We start from the raw sequence: 21,226 nt of genomic DNA on the forward strand, positions 1-21,226 counted from the left end.
CAAGAAGGAAAAGATCAAAGCTCTGAAAACACAAGTGACATTTTGCAAAACAATATTGCAACAGCAGGCACATAAACACTTGTTCGCGTTCAGTGTTTAAGGCAAGCAGCTAAACGTGAAGGACCTTACAACAAATGTGAAAACTTTGATCTGCCAGTGCTTGCAAGACGCGCAGCCATCTGTCTCCCCGTTTGTAGGAAAGTTTGTTTGTTTGTTTGTTTGCTTAACGCCCAGCCGACCACGAAGGGCCTTATCAGGGCGGTGCTGCTTTGACATATAACGTGCGCCACACACAAGACAGAAGTCGCAGCACAGGCTTCATGTCTCACCCAGTCACATTATTCTGACACCGGACCAACCAGTCCTAGCACTAACCCCATAATGCCAGACGCCAGGCGGAGCAGCCACCAGATTGCCAATGTTAAAGTCTTAGGTATGACCCGGCCGGGGTTCGAACCCACGACCTCCCGATCACGGGGCGGACGCCTTACCACTAGGCCAACCGTGCCGGTTTGTAGGAAAGTGGGTCCGCCATTTCCAAATCAAAGATGGAAAGCGAACATCCTTTCATGGCAGGGTTATTTCATCCGTCCCAAGTGGCACAATGTTGTGTATCAGAATGATCCTGCCGTTTATGCTTATAAAGTACAAGAGGACTTTGAGGCTGGTGATCTGCATGTATTAGAAGGTATCATTGAATTGGTTCTCAAAATGATTGAATTAATTCCTGCTAACAAGAATTAATCCTTTGAAACATAATTGCATGCTTTAAAATGCGTCTTCAGTTATTTCTACAGTGGTCACCGCTGAATAAAGCCATTTCAAGACATAGAAAATGTGGTCTTGTTACGGTACATGACTTTATATGCATGTATAGTCAAATATGGCTGGTCCAAGAAATTTGGCATTATCTAGCGTGCAACTGTCTTTGATTTGCATTCACAATGAATCTCAGAATAAAATTTGTCTTGCATGGGAATTGTCAGCAGATTCGCCGATTTCAAAGTTTGTTTTTCTTTTACCTTTTAACGAAAAGGATTTGGTCAATGACGTTCATGAATGAAAAGTAACATTTTGAGTGAAAAACAATTATCCTAAGAAAGTCACATGTTGAGCAAAAAACAATCCTAAGAAAAAAAATCGGAGTTTTTTATATTCCACAATTCCCATGCAGTGTAAAAGAGCATGCCAAAATCAAGCAGTGATTCTGCATCTTTATTTTGCTATTTTTTTCTGGTTATCTGTATTATATGTGTGTTGCCTGTTGAAGACCCTGGGGTCAAAATGTTGCAATTTTGTTGTAATTGTGTGTCCTTTGTACAGTAAGTTCAGTTTATTTTGGGTTGTTAATCTTTTTTTGTGTTATGCTTCAATTTTTACTAATCATCGTTGAATTTGTGTTTTTGTTCCGTCTTTATTTCCCCCCCCAAAAAATGTATTTATCATTGTCTGTGATTTCAAAGAATTGTCACTGGTACATTCACAGTTACGTGAAAGATTACATGGTTTTGAACAAGTGAAGTAAAACCACTATTGTAAGAAGAGGACATTTAATTTATATTTTTTTTTATTCTTTACTTTATTTAGTTGGTGTTTAACGTCGTTTTCAACCACGAAGGTTATATCGCGACGGGGAAAGGGGGGTTGGTTTTTGGGTTTTAATGTCCCTTCAGCAGATGCTAGCTGCTATTCGAGACCGATGCAGTTATTTTCTTTTTCCCTTCATGTGGCAAGTTCTACGTTTCAGACTATTTACATTGAGATCTATCACTGTAAAAGAAGGTTCTAAAACTTAATCACTTTCACTTCTGGTACTTTAAATCTTGTAAAAAAATCTTGATCTCTTTTAAAAAGTTAAAAATCTTGTCCGGGGGAACATCCCGGAATAAAACCTTCAGGGGGAGATGGGATTGAGCCACTTGTCAATTGTTTCTTGTTCACAAAAGTACTACATGCGCTGGGCGTTCCCTGAGTTTGTGTGACACAACTGTTACCTGGATGTACGAACGACCGATCATGCAAACTGTATGACAGGAAGGCTTTTCTCGCCAATGCAGAGATGAAAACCCTGATCAAAGACATAGATTATATGCATTTTGTACAGTTTGATTTTGCACGTTTTGAACATGAAAACCCAATGCGTTTTGCTACACTGTCCAAGTACTACAGGGATTTTGTTTGTTTATTTGTTGCTTAACGTCCAGCCGACTACGCAGAGCCATATCAGGACGAGGAAGGGGGGGATGAAGGGGGCCACTTGTCAAGCGATTCCTGTTTACAAATGCACTAACCCATTACTTGTGTCCCAGCAGGCTTTAGTAAAACTAAATTAATACCTACTGGAAGATTACCAGTTTCCAGTATGTTAAAATAGGCTTAACCTATCTACTGCTGGACTTACATCAGAACACTAACAGATTAAACTATACATGAATCGCGAGACAAGCGGCAAGAGAAGAGATTTTTGGAAAAAATACAGGTGAATGAGCAAGAAGGCAGAAAAAAGAAAAGAATTCATGAAGAAAAAGAGAGCATGACAGGAAAGAGGAACCAAAAATCTACCTAACAGCAAACTAAAAAGCTCCTGCAGTTCCAAAAACAGGAGGGGCCTTTAATTTCATAACCGCAGTGCCCCACTGCGGGAACTACAGGGATGGCGTGCACTTGACTGATGAGGGCTACTACAAAATGTACAAAGTTTTTCGATCCGTTGTCATTCGAGCTGTTGCAGCTCTGAGTGCAGAATGATTTATATGTGAAAACTGAATCCTCAGGGACGTGCAGATGAACTGGCAATGCACGGCAGTCGTAGTGGGAGGTTGATGCTGAATGTGCCTTGGTATAGGTGTTTAAATGCTTTGTTTTATTGATGACTGTTACAGACAATGACTGAATGAGACACAGTTGTGTTAATTGGTTGAGAGGGCCAGTAACTAAGCCCTTAGCTACACCAGTGATTAAATTTAATACACGGTTGAGAGCGCTGAATGTACCATGGTATATGTGTTTTAAATGCCTTGTTTTATTGATGACTGTTACAGACAATGACTGAATGAGACACAGTTGTGTTAATTGGTTGAGAGGGCCAGTAACTAAGCCCTCGGATACACCAGTGATTGGTACACGGTTGAGAGCGCGTATCTGCCTTTGGATACACCAGTACAATATTATAATAGAGTTGAGATGGCTGCTATGACGGAGTGCTATGCCCTTAGATACACCAGTATATCATATTAACAGGGTTGAGAGGGCTTCTAGGTCCTTAGATACACCAGTACGTCATGATATTAATATGTGTAACAAGGTTGAGGGCCACTAGGCCTTTAGATACACCATTATGTGATAATTGCCTATTTGAGAGGGCCAATAGGCCCTCAGATACACCAGCAAGTAGTGGATTACTATCCTTGGTTACAACAATATGTGGTGCCAATACAATGGCGTCATCGTGGAAGCAGTACCGTCGCCTCCTGGACAAAAAGGATGGGTTGTTACACCCGCGTCTGGGCGAATTATCACCACACTTTATTCAGCTAACGATCAATTCTCTCCACAGTGGTGATTGGTGCTGTTTTCCAGCCGAACACGCACAAGTCTGGATGGACTATCAAGAATTATTATGAAATCAAATGGTAGACACCTACCTATATATATACATACTGTTATGCTGTGCAGACCACTGACTGACCATGCCTCCGGTGAGAACTAGAGCGGTGCCTAAGCGCTTTGCAGATGCGCCAGTTAGTGCCCGTGGACGACCAGCCAAGCGAGGAAGGCAGAGAGGTGCGTCCACAAGCACCACAGCTGAGGGGGCCGCAGAGGCTGCACCAGCCTCCACTGTCCTGTCCGACCAACGCTTGGCGGCAGGTTTCGAGGTGGTGATGGCACAGCTTCAAGCCATGCAACAAACAAACATTCAGCTGGCAGCTCGTATGGAGGCGGTGGAGAAGGTTGGTTGGTTGGTTGGTTTTTGGGGTTTAATGTCTCTTCAGCAGATGCTAGCTGCTATTCGAGACCGATGCAGTTATTTTCTTTTCCCTTCCGGTGGAGAAGGCAAAGGCGGCACCCACAGTAATGGATGGATCCCCTGCAGGAGTCGCACAGCCTGGTCCGTCCAACAGTGAACAACACCAGGACGCTGTGGTGCACAATGTGCTCAGCACTGTCCTCCGGACGGTAACAGGGGAGCCTGGGGTGACCCATGTCCCAGTGGACTTGCACATTCATGATAAATTGAAGCATGCGATTTGGCAAGGCCAATTTGTGGAGTTTGCGGATTTGCTCCACCAGGACGCTGACCCAGAGTACACACTGTCCGTGGACACCTCAGGCCAACCAAGCCTCACCCTTGCCCAAAAATCCAAACAGAAGAAATTGTCCTTTACAAAATGGGGTGAGGCCGGGAACCTTTTTCAGCATGTTTTGACGCAGCAGCCCAACCAGACCTGTGCACAGACTGGTCTCGCTAAACATTACGAAGTGGTCTCCAGTCTGTTCCACAAGGGACATGACTGGGACTTCTATGACAGAAGTTTTAGAACCATGCTAGAAAAGGGGTTTGTGAAGTGGGGGGACAAGAATTTTGACCTGGCTTTTGAAGCCAAACAAAGGGAAGGGCAACCTGGGGGGGCAACACGGTAAAAAACAGGGAAAATCCGAATACGCAGGACCTTCGTGGGTCCCCAAGGGCCATTGTACCTTTTTTCATAAATTTGGATCCTGCAAATTTAGTGACAATTGTCGTTATTCCCATGCCTGCGTGAATTGCGCTGGGCCCCATTCAGCGAAGTCTTGCCCTGAAAACCAGTCTTTTCGCGGTCAGAAGTCCGACCGGTATCACAAAGTTAACAACCGGCCCACTTCCACCGCAGGCCCCAAACGACAGTAATGAGTTCACATCCCTACCAACCCCTGTCAGCTTTTCCAGATGGCTTCAAGGCTATGATCCACATAAAACTCTGTTCCTAGTCAATGGTTTAAAACAGGGATTTGACATTAACTTTGCCGGAATACCATGTTGTGCAGAGGTTCAAAACCTTAAAGGCCGAGGTCCAACAGGCCAGAATACCCATGGGTGTAGGCGGGGCCTCTTTCCTGGGATTGGTGGCTGAGTGGCAGGTCTCGCGTTACTCTCAACTACCAGAGCTGTCTATTTTTGCGGAGCGTGAGAAGATAACACAGCTGCGCTGCGCCCGCTCCTTGTCAGCTGTGAAACCATACGCTACGGATAACGGGTTTCGGTGCTAGTACTGAAGATTTGTGAATGTGTGTGTGACTGACGATTTTATTAATTCCTCGTAATAGTAGCAGTAGCAGTGTGTGTGCGTGTGTGTGTGTGTGTGTGTGTGTGTGTGCGTGCGTGCATCTAATTTATTAATCCATCTCTCACTCTCTCGCGATAACACAGTCACACACACACACATACATGCGCGCGCATGTCAGTTCTCACTATACCTTCTTTCATTTCAATAACCTATAAATAAAGAGAAAAAACCAGTTTGAATCAGTGAGCTTGTAAACAAACTTTTAATCGTATTGTGTGTGCTCGTAGTGACGTTAAAAACATCATGGCGGGAAATGCGGTACAACATCAAAGGTCAATTCAAAATAATAGTAGGGTAAAAAAAAGGTTTTTGGACACACACACACTTCTCTCTCTCTCTCTTTTACGTGGAAAAAGCACTAATCAAAAAATTGCTCCAGGGGCTTGCAACGTAGTACAATATATGACCTTACTGGGAGAATGCAAGTTTCCGATTTTTTGTTGAAGTAAACAAATGTATGTACGTAACCTGCGAATTGGATGGTGGTTTAACATTTATCAGCTTCCTGTCTCTTGGTAAACTTATGGTTCCTAATCTACTGTTCTCATAACTTGTGATAGTGGAAATATGTGCAATGTGGAATGGTCCTTATTTTTTAGGTGCTGGAGTAGTTCTGTGATGGTAGTAGTTTTGTGCAATGCGACTCTAGGTTCAGGTGCTTGAGTAGATCTGTGATAGTCTGTTAATACTGTTGTTTTAAACTGTCTAACTGGCTAGATTATGATTATATAATTTTATGTGATGATCTGACTAAATGATAATAATCACGTGTACTACTTACTTTTAAATGGATTATAAATTTTAGGTATTGTTCTAGTATTCACTAATGTTGTATTGATATTACTGGCACCGCTTTTAAACTGATATGGTTTTTACCTTTACAAGGCGACGATGTGAATTTGTGATGTAGATATGTGGCTGGTTATGTGTGAGTATGTAAATAATTGTGTGTGTGTGTGTGTGTGTGTGAGTTGTGTCTGTGTGTGCATGACAGTGTAATGTACGTATGTATGCATGCATGGTGATGTGTGTCTGCATATGTGTCTGGTTGGTTTTTATTTTATTTTTACCGTGCCGTGCCAAGATGAAATCCTTTTGCAAAATTGGTGAATAAATATCTTGTATCTTGTATCTTGTATTATACATTCCAATTTTGTTTTCATTGATGAACAAGTGTGGACTTTTTAAAGATTTGTTTCTGTCTTCATTTAAAAAATGTCATCCATCAAATGTAAATTGCATCTTCATCAAGTGTTAACTATTTCTGTGATATTTTCAAGGTGGCGGTAATGAACAGCTTCGGTCAGTTCAAACATACTCTGAACTACAAACAGGTTGGTTGGTTGGTTGGTTTTTGGGGTTTAATGTCTCTTCAGCAGATGCTAGCTGCTATTCGAGACCGATGCAGTTATTTTCTTTTCCCTTCATATGGCAAGTTCTACGTTTCAGACTATTTACATTCAAATCTATCACTGTAAAAGAAGGTTCTAAAAATTAATAATTTTCACTTCTGGTACTTTAAATCTTGTAAAAAATCTTGATCTCTTTTAAAAAGTTAAAAATCTTGTCCGGGGGAACATCCCGGAATAAAACCTTCAGTGTTTCCGCATTGTAGTGTTTGTCTCGAAATTCTTGAACGTCTAACTACAAACAGGACCTTGCGTATTGAGTCGAGGTAAGTAACCATTCGTATCGCTCTGCCTCATAAATCAATAACCGTTCAACTTCAAGATTTCTCTTTGGTGAGTCAGGTTGTGACTTTTGTTTACATGGCAGACTTTGTACCAACTTTACCCCTACTTTGAAACAATTTTAGTCAGCGCCAAATCAAATCAAAAGTGCTACCCTTGTGATGTAAACTGCTAAACAGCGCAAACTGTCAAACTTGTTTTAAGCAACGATTCTTGTCAGACTTTGTAGGCCAGTGCAGCTATTGGAGCTGTACCTCCTAATGCGACAAAAGCAGTTTGGCTATAGTTTGACTCTATAGCTAACCAATCAGTAAGCGGCGATAAGAAAAGTCTGCGGAATTATATCTTTTTTTTATTCCACGGCCAAGTCCAGCAGTTTTTGTAGTCACTGTTAAGTCTTACCTTAATTGTTTCTAAATTATATTATACATTCCAATTTTGTTTTTGTTGTGAGTGTGACTTTGAGGCTTGTGAATGATGAATCATTGTGTTCCTAATTAATTTCAAGGATTTATTTTTCAGAAAGCCATGAGTATGACAGTGTGTTTGAGTTTTCTTTTAAAAAAGCGCTCTGGCCGGTGTGAGCTTCTGCCCGATTATTGTCTGATTTCGATGATTTATTAACTTGAATATTTTGGCTCCATTTGTTTTGTCTTGAACTTTTGTTGTGGAAATGTGTGCTTGAGTGTGTGTGTGAGGTGCGAAGTATCGGTCAAACATATGACAAAGACATGTCATTCATACAGTTAATATATGACATATAGCAAACAATGTCATTTGTGTCATGGCAACCATGTAATTTTCGTATGACAATGTCATTTGTGATATGGCAAACAAATGATTTTCATATTTCAATGTCACTTGTAATGTGGTGTAAATGAGGTTTTCATCTGACAATAGCGAGCTTTAGATTGACCAACGAAACTTAGTTCGTAGCGATCCCTTTCGTTTCCGGTTATGCAATCGGGAAATCCCTGCGAACTTTTCTTCGCGCCTGCGGTTCTGAGGCGGTAGCACCTTTAGCAGCAGACGAAATGTTTGTCGCCGTTAGCCAGGGGAGGTAAATGTCATGATAACTCTCTAAATTGCGGAGGTTGTTTTCGTCAAAGGCGGGAGTTCCAGAGTTTTCTTTGTTTTCTACATTCCGTGTTTCATCTCTAATTTTCCCCTGTTATCCTTGAGGCAAGTTTGATTTTGTCGCAATAATTGTTTTTGACAGTGATTTGTGAAGGGTGGTTATGTGCTGACCAATGCGTTAAGCGTGTCTTTGTTTTGAAATGTCTCGCAATCATGCGTCAGCCAACACACACGTCAACAGTCTGCGATCAAACTTCAGTGAATCACTGAATGTATGCTTATTTTCTTGTAGTTGTATGTCTTTCAGACGTACGTATAGTATATCGATGTAAATAGTAGGGAGGTATATAGTGAAAAAAGTTACATGTTTTACATGTTCAACGTTTGGCATTTACTGATTTAGGTTTGATTGGCAAGTGTTACCATAACAGACTCAGTAACAGTGTCAGTGTGTGTGTATATTATATATATCAATCATTTTGTGTGTCTGTGTGTATTTATTTTTTTCTCTTTTTTTTCTCTCTTAGGTCAAGATGTAGGGCTTTGTCGGTAGAGTAAACTTTACTGAGGCGATGGATGCTGAGTTGTGCCAGCAGGCAATTGTGGTTAACCCATTTGCCACAACGTGGGATAACCTACTAAATGCATGCAAGGAGCATGTGCCTGCCTTCTCAGGGATACGGGTCTCCAAAACATTGAGAGATCGTCTTCTCCTCCTGTTGAAGAAAAGGGCAGCCTGTAACGCGGCAGAGGAAAAAGCGCAAGTGGTTGGTTGTAATAATACTTTTTTTTGTTATCTTGGTATAATGGTAATAAAAAATAAACCCTTGGGGAGGGGGGGGGGGGTTGCAAGGTTTCAAAATTATCTTTTAATAGTATAGGGCCCTCCCACCTTCCCGTTAGTAAAAGTGGAGGGCCCAGCAGAAAATAAAGGGGGGCATGAATCATTAGTGATGCAGTTTAAAACAAATGTCAACACAATTATGCAGGACATTTTAAATTTTGAACAAGAAAAATGGATGTATGTTTCCAGGATAATATTTAAACGTTTACCCCTATAAGCCTAGTAGTAATAAGCTTTCTGTCACTAAGCTACTTTGTTGAAAGAAATAATCATATAAATAACAATTGCACTGTTAAACAAGAAGAGCAAACGCTCGATCGAGTCACTTTCGCAGTTCTGAATATTATATGAGGCATCAGATGGACAGGAAGAAATTGCTATTCACAACACAATGAGTCACGTTCACATAAAATTTGAGCCCGGTCACTTTTATAGTTTCCGAGAAAAGCCCAACGTTAAGTTGTGTGTTGCCGAACAGAAATGGCTAGTTATCTCCCTTGTTTTTCTGATAACGTTCGTAAAAGGCTACAGATGTAAATACTTTGATGTAAAGAATAATCCTACAAAGTTTCAATCACATCCGATGAACTTTGTCAAAGATATAAAATGTCTAATTTTTCCTTTGACGCTGACCTGTGACCTTGAAAAAGGTCAAAGGTCAACGAAACCATCGTTAAAGTGTAGAGGTCATTGGAGGTCACGCCTAAAAAAAATATGAGCCCGATCGCTTTGATAGTTTCCGAGAAAAGTCCAACGTTAAGGTGGTGTCTACGGATGGCCGGCCGGATGGCCGGCCGGACGGCCGGCCGGACGGCCAGCCGGACAGACTAACACTGACCGATTACATAGTCACTTTTTCTCAAGTGACTCAAAAATTGAAGAAATGCCCCAGTTTCATTTGAAGTCAGTGCATGATCAGTGTTCCCAATTACGCGCAAACTGTGCATATATACACACAGATTTTGGAGATGAACGCACAGATGTTTTGCCACTTGTGTACGCTGTAAGCACAAACTTTGAGACTCCTAACACTGTTTTGATCAGTGTACATGACTTCAAGATTGGCCTGCATGCTAGTTGTTCGCTGCTTGCTTCAGTTACGAGATACCTAAGCGAAAAATTGCACCACACCAAAAAGTAAGTAACTAGCCACACCCCCACCCCACCCACCCAGCCTCTGTTTAAGAAATCGATGGCACAGAAAGCGTGTGTTGGGGTCTGCCCCTCCCCCTTCTCTTTGAAATAATTGATGGGTGGGAAAGCGGGCATATCCCAGGACAGCTCTAGTTTTCAGTCTTTTTACATTTAGTCAAGTTTTGACAATGTTTTAACATAGAGGGGGGAATCGAGACGAGGGTCGTGGTGTATGTGTGTCTGTCTGTCTGTCTGTGTGTGTGTGTAGAGCGATTCAGACTAAACTACTGGACCGATCTTTATGAAATTTGACATGAGAGTTCCTGGGTATGATATCCTCAGACGTTTTTTTTCATTTTTTTGATAAATGTCTTTGATGACGTCATATCCGGCTTTTCGTGAAAGTTGAGGCGGCACTGTCACGCTCTCATTTTTCAACCAAATTGGTTGAAATTTTGGTCAAGTAATCTCCGACGAAGCCCGGATTTCGGTATTGCATTTCAGCTTGGTGGCTTAAAAATTAATTAATGACTTTGGTCATTAAAAATCTGAAAATTGTAAAAAAAATATTTTTTTTATAAAACGATCCAAATTTACGTTCATCTTATTCTCCATCATTTTCTGATTCCAAAAACATATAAATATGTTATATTTGGATTAAAAACAAGCTCTGAAAATTAAAAATATAAAAATTATGATCAAAATTAAATGTTCGAAATCAATTTAAAAACACTTTCATCTTATTCCTTGTCGGTTCCTGATTCCAAAAACATATAGATATATGTTTGGATTGAAAACACGCTCAGAAAGTTAAAACGAAGAGAGGTACAGAAAAGCGTGCTATCCTTCTCAGCGCAACTACTACCCCGCTCTTCTTGTCAATTTCACTGCCTTTGCCATGAGCGGTGGACTGACGATGCTACGAGTATACGGTCTTGCTGCGTTGCATTGCGTTCAGTTTCATTCTGTGAGTTCGACAGCTACTTGACTAAATGTTGTATTTTCGCCTTATGCGACTTGTTGCTTTTCCAATTCCCATGCCTGATCTATAGAACCATAAAATGGCAAGTGTGCCCTCACATTTTTAAGCTGTATCCCCAGACTTTGGGGCTGGGGGTACACTGTGCCCTCACATTTTTACAACTCCGGGAACACTGATGATCGACAATCGTGATCTGCATGTATATAACTAAGTTCTGCTTCTGATACCAGGTCAGGCATCGAGGTTCCAGAGCCCACAGACTTCGAGAGGAGTCTTGATGAGCTCCTGCTTCTCAAGTATGAGGCGGAGAGGAAGAAAGGGGAAAAAAAGGCCGCCAAGCAGTCAGTGGTTGCAGCTGCTGCTATTAAAGAAGCAGCCCTGCAGGGATTGGCCAAAAGAGGTGATTGTTGTTGACACTCACTAAATTGTGGGCACGCTACAATTACAAAAGCAGTCTATGACTGCATGTTAGTTAGTTAGCTGTTGCTTTTCGGGTCCAGCGGACCATAATAGGCCAAATCAGGACCCCACAAGTTAATCATTGCACATTTTTAGATTAAAACACTTCTAATACATAAAATCCGTAACGTCACCCGAAGGCAACAAAAAAGTCAAAGCAAAACCCTATATCTATACATATAAATAAAAGAGAGTGTCTGTCTGTCTGTGTGTGTGTGTGTGTGTCTGTCTGTCTGTGAGTGATCGCCAAAGCTCCGAGAAGGGAGGGGGGAGGAAGACGATGTCGTGCATGTGCACTCCTGTGACTGTGAAGATGTGCACCTGACCACCACCGCTGCTGCCGACGCCGCTGCGCTGCCAGCCCTCCAATCCTCCTTCGCCTCCCCCCCCTCCCCCCCCCCTCCCCCCGAAGAGAGAAACTTTTAGTTGTGGCTTGGCTCTTCTAAAAAAAAAAAAGGAAACTTGCCCCCCCCCCCCCCCCCCCCCCCCCCCGCTCAATCCCCAGATCCGACCCCCCCACCACCACCCCCCCCATTCCCACCACCACCGCCGACTCCACAACTACCACTAGCCCTACATCATCAACACCAACCCAACCACCATCCCCAGCACCCCCATCACCACCACACCAACCCCTTCCTTACCCCCTAAAAGAAAAAAGAATTATAGCAATCTCGATGTCATCACTGCATGTCTACTAAAACGGCTACATTTCGTCTACAACACATCAAAGCACAAGCCGCGTCTGCATCCCTCAGCAGGTTCACGTCATATTCCGGAGTATTCAGATCAAAGCACGAAGCCGCGGCGTATCAGCACGATTGCAAAACTGAAGAGAATTCTCATGCCCTCGTACAGATAAAACACTCGAAAGAATTACACGCACTTGTCACACACAGAAAAAGATTGCATATCATTCAAAACAACAATCGCGCTTTCTGTATATGTCTCTGAGAATTCACACACGCACACACTAGCTCTCTCTGTCCTTAAATATCAATATGTGACAAGACAGACAGAGAGACAAACAGACAGACAGACAGACAGAGAGAGAAAAACACACACACACACACACACATACACACAGTCTTCCTACCCCCTCCCGTCTCTGACCTTTGGCGACCACACACACATACACGTAACACACACACACGCAAGCACGCACGAACACACACGCTCTCTCTCTCCATCTGGATGTAGTACATTGCAGTAGCCAATAATGGCTGTCGTCGCAATGGGCGAGAGAGCGCAGCGTGACGGAGTTTAAAAACTTTCTATACATGCATGCCCTTCCAGGTTGGAGGTGTCAACTGCTAGAGTTTGGGCAGTGTTTAAAAGCAGGATAAAAACACCTGGCGGTGCGCCGATGGTGGTGGGGCCCTGCCAACACCTGATGTAAATGTGTTGGCAGTTGCTGAACGTACCACAGAGTCTTGTAGGCGGTTCCATTCATCCGGCGTCCTGACAAAAAAAGAGTTTCTATACGGTTCTGACTGGCTATCCGGAATTTTGAAGGGTCTCTCTCTCTCTCTCTCTCTCTCTCTCTCTCTCTCTCTCTCTCTCTCTCTCTCTCTCTCTCTCTCTCTCGCTTATCATATGTATAGATACATATTTTGAGTGGGAGAGGAAATCCATGTGCATTTATTCTTGTCTTCTGTCAGTATAACCGAGACCGAGGGAATTCGTGTTTTTTGTTCACATCTAACAGTGATGAGAATCAAAGTGCGTACTCATTCTGTGTTTATCTGAACGACGAATGCACGAGAATATTCTCTTGGTGTGCAAATGTGGCGGCACCGTGCTTTGTTCTTTTTTTTTTCTTTTTTTTTTTAGAAGAAAAGTAGTCGTTTTAAAATGTACCTGTTTGTACAGCGAAGAACAGTCGAGATAACTATAGTTATTGTAGCGATATCGGAAGAATACTCACGTCAACATGCCGAATGGCACAAACAGGATGTTTACATTCGAACGCCTTCGAAGATTTTCCATTCGTTCCATTTGTGACTATTTTAATAGATTGTAGCGATGTCGGAAGAATACTCTGGAATATTACGTGAACATACCCAAAGACACAAACAGGATGTTTACATTCGAACGCCTTCTGAGATTTTCCATTCGTTCCATTTGTGACGTAGAGGTTTTCCCGGTAGCTCTCTTTCTTACTTTGAAGTTGCGTCCCGAATATTCTTTTGAGAGAGTATATAAACGAGTGAAAGCCAGGTGTTTCAATATATGTGCGAAATGAACTTCAATGCTCATTGCACAAATTGTTGTTGATACTCAGTTATTAAAATGCCTTCTAAAAAAAAGCAATCAGAAAGAAGCAAGCTAGCAAAAAAGCAGCTTGCGATGGCCAGAGCCAGATCGGCCGAAACTGCGGACCAGCGTCAAGACAGACAAGAAACCGACAAAAGAGCAAAGGCCAGGGCCAGATCGGCCGAAACTGTGGACCAGCGTCAAGACAGACAAGAAACCGACAAAAGAGCAAAGGCCAGAGCCAGATCGGCCGAAACTGCGGACCAGCGTCAAGCAAGACAAGAAACCGACAAAACAGCAAAGGCCAGAGCCAGATCGGCCGAAACTGCGGACCAGCGTCAAGCAAGACAAGAAAGCAATGCAGCGGCAATGGCCAGGGCCAGATCGGCCGAAACTACGGACCAGCGTCAAGCAAGACAAGAAAGCAACGCAGCAGCGATGGCAAGAACCAGATCGGCCGAAACTGCGGACCAGCGTCAAGCAAGACAAGAAAGCAACACAGCAGCGATGGCCAGGGCCAGATCGGCCGAAACTGCGGACCAGCGTCAAGCAAGACAAGAAAGCAACACAGCAGCGATGGCCAGGGCCAGATCGGCCGAAACTGCGGAGCAGCGTCGAGCAAGACAAGAAACCGACAGAAGAACAAAGGCCAGAGCCAGATCGGTCGAAACTGCGGACCAGCGTCAAGCAAGACAAGAAACCGACAGAAGAGCAAAGACCAGAGCCAGATCGGCCGAAACTGCGCACCAGCGTCAAGCAAGACAAGAAACTGACAGAAGAGCTAAGGCTGAAGCCAGAAGTGAACATTGAAAACAAAAGGAAAATTCAGCCTTCAGGTACGACCCTACTTTGGACTATGAATCTGATTCATCACTTTCAATCGGTTTCATGTCAACATGTTGCACTTTCTGTCATGCACGCCGATGGAGAGGAGAGGCCCCGTCGCTGTGCTGCAACAGTGGAAAAGTTGAGCTGCCTCAACTTCTTGATCCACCGGAACCTCTTAAGACATTATTCACTGCAGACACTTCCGACGCGAACCATTTTCAAGGCAATATCAGGAGATACAACGCATGTTTTCAGATGACATCTTTTGGGACAACAAAAGAAATCAAGGAACCAGGATACATGCCCACTTTCAAAATCCAAGGCCAGGTGTACCACCGCATCGGCAGTCTGCAGCCGTCACCGGACGAGGAACCCAAGTTCGTCCAGCTGTACTTTGTCAACGACCGCGAGCAGCAGGCTCAGCTTCGTCAAAGCTTCATTAAGGAAACCAAACGGAACATAGTCCTAGAGCTACAAGACATGCTTCATAGAGAGAACACATATGTGCAGGGTTTCAAGTGTGCTTTGGAAAAAATGGCTCCAGAGTACAAGGTGGTAATTCATGCAGACAAAACACCTGTCGGCCAGCATGAGAGACGCTTCAATGCTCCAACAACATCAGAGGTTGCAGTTCTACTCTCCGGTGAGGAGCATGGCACACGAGACATTGTGCTTCAACAGAGAGACAATGCCCTCAAGAAAATTGCCGAGACACATCGGTCATACGACCCACTGCAATACCCACTCCTCTTTCCTCGTGGAGAAGACGGTTACAACTTCCAGATGATGCTCACAGACACAAAGACACGACTGCCTGGCAAGAAAAGAATGTCGGCGATGAATTTCTACGCCCACCGCATCATGACTAGAATCAGCCGCCTCAATCATCTCCTGCTGGCAAAAGAACTTTTTCACCAGTACATAGTTGATAATTATGTATGCCAAAATAGAGACGGAAAGACTCAGATACATCCGACTGAACCAAAAGAAACTGCGAGTAGAAGAGTACATCCACCTGAAAGATGCCATCGAGGCTCATCGTGACCCTTCCAACATGGGTCAGCTGGTGATCCTCCCTTCATCCTTCACAGGGGGTCCCCGGTACATGCATGAGAGGACCCAGGATGCTATGACGTATGTGCGGACCTATGGTCGACTGGATCTGTTCATCACATTCACATGCAACCCGGCGTGGAAGGAAATCCAGAATGAATTACTGACAACACACCAGAAGGCACAAGATCGACATGATCTGCTTGCACGGGTCTTCCATCTGAAGGTCAAAGCACTGATGGATCTCCTGACAAAAGGCAAGGTGTTTGGCGCTACCCGCTGCTTCATGTACACCACTGAATGGCAGAAACGCGGTCTACCCCACACCCACATCCTGCTGTGGCTTCAGGAACAGATCCACGTGGACAGGGTGGATGAGTTCATCAGCGCTGAGCTTCCTGACCCGGAGGTGGACCCACTTCTCTTCAGCATTGTCCGTACACAGATGGTCCATGGTCCCTGTGGAGCGATGAACCCCAGCTCCCCTTGTATGAAGGACAACATGTGCACCAAAAGATACCCCCGACAGCTGCTTTAGGACACTCAAACCGGCCAGGATGGGTACCCACTGTATCGCCGAAGATCACCGGACGATGGTGGATTTACAACAACCATCACTGTTCATGGTACAGAACTACTCATTGACAACCGCTGGATTGTTCAGTACTGTCCACTGCTCACCAGACTGTTCAAAGCTCACATCAACGTGGAGTACTGCCACTCCATCAAATCCATCAAGTACGTGTGCAAGTACGTCAACAAAGGGTCAGATATGGCCGTCTTCGAGGTGACAAAAACTGACAAGACCCATGATGAAGTTCATGACTACCAGTTAGGCAGATACATCAGCAGCAACGAAGCCGTCTGGAAAACCCTTGGCTTTCCAATTCACGAGCGGCACCCCACGGTCGTGCACCTCAGCGTCCACCTTGAAAACGGACAGAGACTGTACTTCAAGGACCAAGATGCGCTGGCAAAAGTGGAAGCTCCACCAGAAACAACACTGACTGCATTCTTCAAGCTGTGTAGTCAAGACGCTTTTGCAAGAACCCATTACTACTATCAGGTCCCTTAGTACTACACATGGAACAATGCCAACAGAAAGTGGATGCGTCGGAAAGTGGGTCAGACCGTTCCAGACAACCCAGACATCAGAGCCAGCGATGCACTGGGTCGAGTGTACACAGTGCACCCTCACAATGCGGAATGCTTCTACCTGCGTCTCCTTCTGCACAGTGTTCAAGGCCCAACCTCTTTCCAGAACTTGCGTACAGTAGACGATCAGGTCTGTAGCACCTACAAGCAGGCCTGTCAACTCCCGAGGACTTCTGGAAGACGATGCTCACTGGAACAGCACTCTGGAGGAGGCGGCAGCAACACAAACCCCTGACAGGCTGCGAAACCTTTTCGCCATCATGCTCCACAACTGCGAGTTGGCAAATCCTCAAGAACTATGGGACAACCATAAAGAGAGCATGGCAGAGGACATTCTCCACAGAGCACAACTCCAAAATCCACAGGTGCAGCTTGCGTACACTGACAACATCTTTGAAGCAGCCCTGGTTCTTCTACAAGACAAAGTGAGATCTCTGGGAGGTTCTGACCTTGGGACATACGGCCTTCCTTCTCCATCCCCAGACCCGGATGAGAAGCTCTCCAAAGAGGTCTTAGCAGAGACAAGCTACAACGTAGAGGAACTTGCCGACTACATCCAGGAAAATGAGCCCAAACTTGTCCCAGACCAAAGAGAAGCATACACAAAGATAACCCACAGCGCCTTGACCGAAAACGGTGGAATTTTCTTTGTCGATGCACCAGGAGGAACTGGGAAAACTTTCCTCATCAACCTCCTCCTGGCAAAAATCTGACGAGAAAAGCTCATTGCCCTCACCGTGGCATCATCAGGCATCGCTGCAACATTGTTGACAGGAGGAAAAACAGCCCACTCCACATTCAGATTGCCGCTCTACCTTACCTCCACAGAAACGCCGACGTGCTGTATCAGCAGAGGAAGTGGAAAAGCAAGGCTCCTGCAGGAGTGCCGCCTGATCGTCTGGGACGAGTGCACCATGTCCCATAGAGCCACTTTTGAGGCGCTAGACCGAACTCTACAGGACCTCAGAAAAAATGACACTCTCATGGGAGGAGTGACGATTGTGTTGGCCGGCGACTTCAGACAAACTCTGCCAGTTATTCCGCGTGGAACAAAGGCCGACCAGTTGCAAGCCTGTGTGAAATCGTCGTACCTCTGGAAACACACTCAACGTCTCAGCCTCAAGACCAACATGAGAGTGTACCTGACGGGGGATGCCTCAGCTGGACAGTTTGCTGAAAACCTCCTCAGTCTGGGAAACGGCGACTTGACACCTGATGGAGAAGATGGAAGTGTCTCTCTCGACCACATAGGGCAACCAGTCACCACCCTGTCCAAGCTTAAATATGCCGTCTTCCCTCTTCTTGGCGACTTCTTCCGTGACCGCAGGTGGCTGTGTGAAAGAGCCATACTCGCTCCAACAAACGAAGCCGTCAAAGCCACAAACAAGGAATTACTGCAAGAACTACCAGGTCCAGTGCACACATACAAGTCTGTTGACACCGTGCCTGATGACAATGAAGCCGTCAATTACCCGACTGAGTTCTTAAACTCACTCCAGCCTGCAGGAGTACCTCCACATGAACTCAACCTCAAACTGGGTACACCAGTCATGCTGATGAGGAACTTAGATCCTCCCACCCTCTGCAACGGCACGCGACTGATGGTGAAAACAATGCTCCCTATGTGATTTTGTTTGTTTGTTTGTTTATTTGTTGCTTAACGTCCAGCCGACTACGCAGAGCCATATCAGGACGAGGAAGGGGGGGATGAAGGGGGCCACTTGTCAAGCGATTCCTGTTTACAAATGAACTAACCCATTACTTGTGTCCCAGCAGGCTTTAGTAAAACTAAATTAATACCTACTGGAAGATTACCAGTTTCCAGTATGTTAAAATAGGCTTAACCTATCTACTGCTGGACTTACATCAGAACACTAACAGATTAAACTATACATGAATCGCGAGACAAGCGGCAAGAGAAGAGATTTTTGGAAAAAATACAGGTGAATGAGCAAGAAGGCAGAAAAAAGAAAAGAATTCATGAAGAAAAAGAGAGCATGACAGGAAAGAGGAACCAAAAATCTACCTAACAGCAAACTAGAAAGCTCCTGCGGTTCCAAAAACAGGAGGGGCTTTTAATTTCATAACCGCAGTGCCCCACTGCGGGATCCCTATGTGATCGAGGCTACAGTCATGACTGGTCACGCGGCAGGACAGGACGTCTTTATTCCTCGTGTGCCTGTCATTCCGTCTGATCTCCCATTCACCTTTAAACGACTACAGTTCCCGCTGTGCCAGAGTTTTGCCATCACTATAAACAAGGCGCAGGGGCAAACGCTTAAAGTTGCCGGATTGAATTTGCTGACACCGTGCTTTGCACACGGTCAACTGTACGTTGCATGTTCCAGGGTCGGCAACCCGAAGAACCTCTTCACACTTACACCCACAGGGAGAACCAAAAACATTGTGTACCCTGAGGTCTTCCAACACTGAACAAAACACACCCAGTGCAACGCCTCTATAAGTCATCATTCATCCTTTCAAGCCATGGATAATTTTCAAACTCTGCAATTTCTGGACATTTCTTTACATTTGCACGGTTTGTGTCCGCCAATGTGTGAATGATTCATCGCCCCAAGAAGTACTCTGTATGTATGCTTTCCCATGTATGTATTTCGAATATGTATTTTGACCGTGAAGGCATGCATTTCTGCGATTTTAGCTCTTACGTTTAATTTCTGGATTCTTTCTAATGAGTGTGTATCCCTGTCCATGCATCTCAGCCACGGTGAGTGTGTGTGAATGTGTATTTGTATGTCTCCATGCGTGTCAGTCACGGTGTGTGTGTGTGTGTGAATATCTGCGTATAAATGTGTTAAATTAATCGGTTGTATTCTTATCCATCTATGTAGTTTAAATTTGTATTTTCACTGAGAATACATGCATTTCTGCCATTTTAACTCTTACGTATAATTTGTGGATTCTTTCTAATGACTGTGTACCTGCGTCCATGCATCTCAGCCACGGTGAGTGTGTGTCAACATAGACCAAATAGCCTGGACCGCCAACTCGTCACGTGACCCTTCGAGGTTACGACGCTCGATTTTCACAGGGGCGCTTAGCGTCCGGTTTGAAAGACAGTGAAAAGAAAGCACGCTCTAGTTATTTGTGACAATGGGAGGTGACAATGAACGGGATTTTCCAAAACTCCAAACTAAACTTAACACAACTCATCGAAAAACATGTTCCATATGCACTTTAGCTGAGTTTATTTTAGCATTTTCAGAACTTACCTCGGCAACTTCGTCCATGTTTACAATCGACACCGGATATGACATCCCCCTGATTTCGAAAGGCCAAGAAGAGCGGGGTAGTAGTTGCGCTGAGAAGAATAGCACGCTTTTCTGTACCTCTCTTCGTTCCTAAATGCGTGAGGCCGCTACCTCGTAATAGAGAGAAAGAGCGAAGAGAGAGCTAGTTGGCAGTCCAGGATAAATGGTCTATGGTGTCAATGAGTATTTGTACGTCTCCATGGGTGTCAGTCACGGTGTCTGTGTGTGAATATCTGTGTATACATGTGTTAAATTAATTGGTTCTATTTTTATCCATCTATATATTTTGAATATGTATTTTGACTGTCAATGCATGCATTTAAGCGTTTTAAACTCTTACGTACAAATTGTGGATTCTTTCTAATAAGTGTGTACCTGCGGCCAGGCATCTCAGCCACGATGACTGTGTGTGAATGTGTATTTGTACGTCTCCATGCGTGTCAGCCACAGTATGTGCGTGTGAATGTCTGCGTATAAATGCTTCTCTTTACATCACTTAATAAATTTTCTTTTTAAACATACACTTTTGAACCGAACTCAGAATGTTTTATTACCTGCGTGTGTGTGTGTGTGTGTGTGTGTGTGTGTGTGTGTGTGTGTTTGAGAGATGCACACAGACAGCCATAGACAGACAGAAGAGCCCGGACGAAGCCGGGTCTCTCACGCTAGTGTCAAATAAACTAGGTTGTTTTAAAAATCAAATCTTAAAATAAAGACCAGACTCCTTTAAAAAACCCAAAAGAGCTGAAGAGCTGACCTCTGTAAAAATACTTTTTAAGCTTGAGGTGCCAAAATACTTTTCTCGTTGATCATACAGATCAGCACACTCGGTGATAAAATCTCTGTTTATGATGATGTCCCAGTCACTTACCCTTTCAAGAGGTCAAGAAACATATTGAGAGTTTATTGGACCAAAACATCATCACCAAAAGCACTAGCCCTTATGCGTCGCCCATCGTGATATTGCGAAAGGTTTGTTTGCTTGCTTAACGCCCAGCCGACCACGAAGGGCCATATCAGGGCGGTATAGTGCGAAAAAAAACCAAAGACATCAGAATGTGTGTAGATAACAGGAAATTGAACGCCAAGACTATCCCTGATGCTTTTCCCCTTCCCAGAATAGACGATTCATTGGACGCCTTGGGCGGAGC

General features: G+C 44.2%; 2 protein-coding genes across 2 annotated transcripts in view; one reads left to right on the top strand and one right to left on the bottom strand.

The window, feature by feature from the left end:
- Positions 1–21,226, bottom strand: part of LOC138968860 (uncharacterized) — a 510,049-nt gene that overhangs the window by 451,377 nt on the left and 37,446 nt on the right. The gene's annotated exons all lie outside the window — the stretch shown is intronic.
- LOC138967965 (uncharacterized) lies at positions 17,718–18,360 on the top strand. The gene is made up of 2 exons (XM_070340526.1): positions 17,718–18,130; positions 18,303–18,360. Exons 1-2 carry the CDS (start codon positions 17,718–17,720, stop codon positions 18,358–18,360), a joined length of 471 nt encoding a protein of 156 aa, XP_070196627.1.

Source organism: Littorina saxatilis, linkage group LG6 (assembly GCF_037325665.1).
Source record: "Littorina saxatilis isolate snail1 linkage group LG6, US_GU_Lsax_2.0, whole genome shotgun sequence".
In the NCBI taxonomy this organism is placed as follows: Eukaryota; Metazoa; Mollusca; class Gastropoda; order Littorinimorpha; family Littorinidae; genus Littorina; species Littorina saxatilis.